Genomic DNA, 5,000 nt, shown 5'->3' with positions numbered 1-5,000 from the left:
GGGAGGGGGTAGATGTAAACCTTGTCCCATAACTACACCTCCCTCTATTGACTCCCTCCCCCTCCTCCTCCTCCCCCCACTCCACCCCACTCCACTCCTGTCCTTGTCTCTCCCTATCTCTCTACGTCCCCCCTCCCCCTTCCCACCTCTCCACTCTCCCCTTTCCCTTTTCTCTTTTCCCTTTTCCCTTTTCCCTTTTTCATCTACTTCATTCTCTATCCATATTTCTCCAATCCCCCTCCCCCCCCCCTTCTAAATGCACTCCCATTCCTCGTCCCCCTCCGTGCTTTCCCCAGAAGTCAAGAACCAGCCTGCACCCCCCACTCTCCCCCCACCCCCCACTCTCCCCCCACCGGCAGGTCAGTCGGAAAGGAAAAGGACTGATGGTGACTTTTCCTCTTGCTTACCATTCATCTACGAGGTTGGATCTCCCTCCCTCCTCTTCGCTCTCTTCCCTTCTCTCTCCTCTCTCCCTCGTCTTCTCTCTTCCCTCCTCTCCAATACCTCCCTCTCTCCCTCTTCCCTCCTCTCTCCTGTCCCCTACCTCCCTCTCTCCTGTCCCCTACCTCCCTCTCTCCCTCCTCTCTCCTCTCTCCTGTCCCCTACCTCCCTCTCTCCCTCCTCTCCTTCCTCCCTCCTCTCTCCCTACTCTTTTCTCTCCTACTTCCTTTTCTCCCTCCTCCTTCCTCTCTCCTACCTCCCTCCTCTCCCCCTCCTCTTCTCTCTTCCCTCCTCTTTCCTCTCTCCTTCTTCCTCTTCCTTCCCTCTCTCCCTTCCTCCCTCCTCCCTCCATTCTCCTTCTTCCTTCCTACCTCCTTACCCCCCTCTCTCCCTCCTCTCTTCTCTCACCTTCCTCCCTCTCTGCCTCTTCTCAGATTCCTCTACAAAAGGAAAATCTGGACCCCGCATCTCTCTCTCTCTCTCTCTCTCTCTCTCTCTCTCTCTCTCTCTCTCTCTCTCTCTCTCTCTCTCTCTCTCTCTCTCTCTCTCTCTCTCTCTCTCTCTCTCTCTGTGTGTGTGTGTGTGTGTGTGTGTGTGTGTGTGTGTGTGGCGTGTGTGTATCTTTGTATGTATATATATTTAAGACCATATTTATCCTAAAATGGTACTTCGATGACGAATATCCCAAATTATAAAGCCAGATGTTAAACCTCTATGCAATTTTTAATGCCAACATTTCTTCCCAAGCTTCTCTTTACCGACATGTGCGTATGTTGCTAATTGGCTTGCCCTTCCCCTCCCGTCCCCTCCCCTTCCTCTCCCCTCCCTCCCTCCCTCCCTCCCTCCTTCCCTCCTCTCCCCTCCCTCCTCTCCCCTCCCTCCCTCCCCTCCTCCCCTCTCTCCCCTCCCTCCCTCCTCTCCCCTTCCCACACAACCATGTAAGTCACGACTGCACTGCGCAAAGGGCTTGAGTGGGTCGCAGGTGAGAGGGATCAGGACCCGAGATAGCAACCCCAGTCACGGGGCGTCTCAGTTCAGGCGGTGGGCATCTGCGGGCGGGAGAGCGAGCACAACTCCCAGATGAAATGGGGGGATTTGTAGGTAGCCTTCTCGTGTGGCTTTGTCTTGCCCCGATCCAGCACTTCAAGCCAGCGATGCGTCCCAATGCCGCGTGCTTATTTAGTAGTAGTAGTAGTAGTATTAGAAGCAGATAAAAATAAAAATCTTTCCGCGCGCTATCAGTTTTTGGACTTACCCCCCCCCCCTCCTCCCCTCCTCTCTCCCCTCCAAAGCCTTTCTCTTTCGCATCCCCTTCGCTGCATATCCTCCCCCCCCCCCTTTCCTCCTGCCCTCCCCCCTCCCCCCGTTCGAATCGCAGAAGGATGTTGACTAATCCCTTTATCGGTGCCTTACAGGGTGGAGGACGCCGTTCAGGAGGCTCGTGGGTGAAGAGCCCCGGGGTGAGGCGCCCCGAGGTATCCCAGGTGACGCTGCAGGGATGGCTCTACAAGCAGGGCGCCGACGGCCTGCACCTCTGGAAGAAGAGGTGGTTCGTCCTCTCGGAGTACTGCCTCTACTATTACAAGGGTGAGTGTTTTGGCTCTCTGTTGGGGTGCTTCTTGGGTGGAGGATGAGGTTGTCTTATTTGTTTGTCGTGGGTGAGGTTCGAGGATGAGGTTGTCTTATTTCTTTGTCGTGGGTGAGGTTGGAGGATGAGGTTTGTCTTATTTGTTTGTTGTGGGTGAGGTTGGAGGATGAGGTTGTCTTATTTGTTTGTCGTGGGTGAGGTTGGAGGATGAGGTATTTGTTTTTATCTCTTTGTCGTGAGTAAGGTTGGAACTTAGAAGCTGAGGTAGTCGTATCTCTTTGTTAGGAGTAAGGTTAAAGGTTAGAGGCTGAGATATTTTTATCTCTTTGCTAGGAGTAAGGTTAGAGGTTGAGGTGAAAAAAAGTTTTCGTCACCAGATGCGACCGGAATGGGGGCTGAGGAAGCATCCCATTGTTAAGTCATTATGTAAGACGATCTCCGATGGGGGCTGGCGACCCACTCCGCACCAATCTCTGTCCTTTTATGCCGGGTTCCTGCTGTCCTCTCACACCGGAAGGAAGTCATGGGAGGGAGATGGCATCATTATTATGCGGTTGTGTGCGCTCTTCATACTTCATCTGTCGGGAATAAATGATGGATGTGTCTGCGTGTGTACGTCAGCGACACAGTCTGCGCGCGGTAGTGTGTAATGCTGGGTTGTGTCCGAAACGTTTTGAGACCAGCCATGTGTTTTTTTGAGGAATGAAATGGGAGAGGTCTGGCGATCAATAGACATTCCGGTATGTAGTTTTGTGACAAATGATGATGAAAAGACTTTTTGCAAATATTCAGTATCGTACAAGGAGAGTTCATGGATGTATCGAAGCCACCCAGGACAGTTTCGGACCAGTTTAGGCGGGGCTAAAGTGGGTCTTCGAATCAAAGCCATCTGCCAGAGGGACCATAGAAATCGAAATTCTATCGCAGGGCATTTGGCGTATTATTACGTGCATTTCCACGAGAAATATGCGACGATTATTCCAAATTACGGTCGTTTTCCTTCCAAATGCCCCAGATCATACACGCCTAACTTAAACGACCCGTTGATGACGGCTAATTAGGGTAAAAGTCAGCAATTACTTTTGAATCTAGTAATCGTCGCATGGTCGCCATAATTACTCGGTGACGGAGGTACAAAAAAACGCAAATATTTCCACAAAGGCGGACTGGAATCGCTCCGCCCATCTTTGTTGTGGCGACTCGTCCGTTGTCTTGGAAACGACTTCGACTTCGGCTTAAATATTTGGTTACGGTGGCCTCAAGTTCTGCAGGAATGTTGCACGGAAAGGCGTGTACATGGGCACGTATGCATTTGAATGTGTGTGGATTGTTTACATTTGCGCGCATGTACTCGCATACTTTGGTTGTTTCCATGTTTGTATGTCTCTCGCAACCATTCTCTCTTTGTTTTATCTCTCGCTCACTTTTATTCATGTTGTCCCATTTTTTAAAAGTTCTGTTCCTGTCCCTTCTCCAATTTCTCTGTCTCTTCCTGTTTGTCTATCCCTTTCATCCCTCTCCTCCCTCCCTCTCTGACTTCCCTCTCATCCCTTCCTTTTCATCTACCTTCCCCTCTACCTACCTCTACCGCTCCCCCTCCTCCCCTCTCTATCCCTCCCCCCTCTCTACCCCTCTCCGTCTCTAACCGTCCCCCCTCTCTACCCCTCCCCGTCTCTATCCCTCCCCTCTCTCTACCCCTCCTCCCCTCTCTCTACCCCTCCCCTTCCCCTCTCTATCCCTCCCCACCCCCCTGTCTACCCGTCCCCCTCCTCAGCATATTCCCTACAAGGCAAGGAGTCCGGTATGGATCACCTGCTGATGTGTCACCTGATGTAATGCGATCCCCTGCGCGGGTGTGGCTGTCCGCCCGTCCGCCCGTCCTGAGCAACGTGCCATGGTGTTCCTTGCAACCCCCTTTCTCACGGGCGGGCTTTGCTTCGCCCACCCTCTCCTCTCGGTCTTTTTCATTCTCTCTCTCGATTTCGTCTCTCTTTGTCCTTGTCACTGTCTGTCTCTGTGTCATTCTCTCTCACCGTGTGTGTGTCTCTCTCTCTGTTTTTTTTTCTCTCTCTTCTATGTTATCCTTCTCCCACCCTCCCTTTCCCTCCTCCTCTCTCTCTCCCTAGTGTTATTCCTCCTCTCCACCCCCCCCCCCTCTCCCTCTCCCTCTCCCTCTCCCTCTCTCCCTCTCCCTCTCCCTCTCCCTCTCCCTCTCCCTCTCCTTCCCCCTCTCCCTCTCCCTCTCCCTCTCCCTCTCAGGAGGTCTCTGCATTGCCCTCCCACTTCCCTTACCTTCGCACCCGCCCTGTCCGTTGCACCTGTCAACTGCCCCTCTCCTTAGCGCACCTGTATGTTGAGACAAGCCCTTCCCATGCCGGAGAAGTTGTAATGGTTCTTCTCGTGGTCTTGGTACAAGCGACACAAGTATCATTTATTTTGAAACATGAGACTGGTACACCTCTTCTTGATTAACCTCAAATAACTGGCGAGTTGGTTCGCAGCAATCCTAAACCTCAATAGTTTCTTATTCCGCTCCCTCTTTGGTGTAAGGATGGCGGGAGGGAAGAGGGCAGCAGTGTGTTATGGGTGCACTGTTGCCATACCCGTGTGTGCATGTACCTGCTATTATCCCACGACCACCCCGGGCCAAACGGAGCGTCGTTAAGCGGGCTCCGTTCGGTCGTTCGGCCTAAGACTTCGAGGTAGACGGAGATGCTTTCCCGGAATAGAAGCTCGGTGAAGTAAAAGAGCCACTGGCCACCCTTTGCTGCAAGATTGGAAGATCGAATGATGAGCCACGGGTTGGTGTGAGTGAGGTCTTGCAAGATTGCTCGGAATGTTGTTACTCTGGCCGACCCCAGACCCAGTGTTGCCACCTCCCGCCCGCAGGCACACCCCTCGCCTGGCCCACGCACCGGACGCTTTATCCACCATTCTGCAACCTGCGAAATATCGGCAGCCAGAGGATTGC

At 52.8% G+C, this 5,000-nt stretch overlaps 1 protein-coding gene across 1 annotated transcript in view; it reads left to right on the top strand.

The window, feature by feature from the left end:
* The window catches only part of LOC147471732 (pleckstrin homology domain-containing family A member 7-like), a 33,502-nt gene that overhangs the window by 21,551 nt on the left and 6,951 nt on the right, over window positions 1-5,000 (top strand). The window contains exon 4 of the mRNA XM_086537514.1: window positions 1,857-2,028. Coding sequence (XP_086393640.1) covers window positions 1,857-2,028 — 172 coding nt within the window. The remainder of the gene's footprint in view (window positions 1-1,856; window positions 2,029-5,000) is intronic.

This window comes from Penaeus japonicus, unplaced genomic scaffold (assembly GCF_977035675.1).
Source record: "Penaeus japonicus unplaced genomic scaffold, GWHDUDI00000001_assembly GWHDUDI00000006, whole genome shotgun sequence".
In the NCBI taxonomy this organism is placed as follows: Eukaryota; Metazoa; Arthropoda; class Malacostraca; order Decapoda; family Penaeidae; genus Penaeus; species Penaeus japonicus.
Note: the sequence above shows the minus strand (reverse complement) of the source record. Positions and strands in the feature narration are given on the sequence as shown.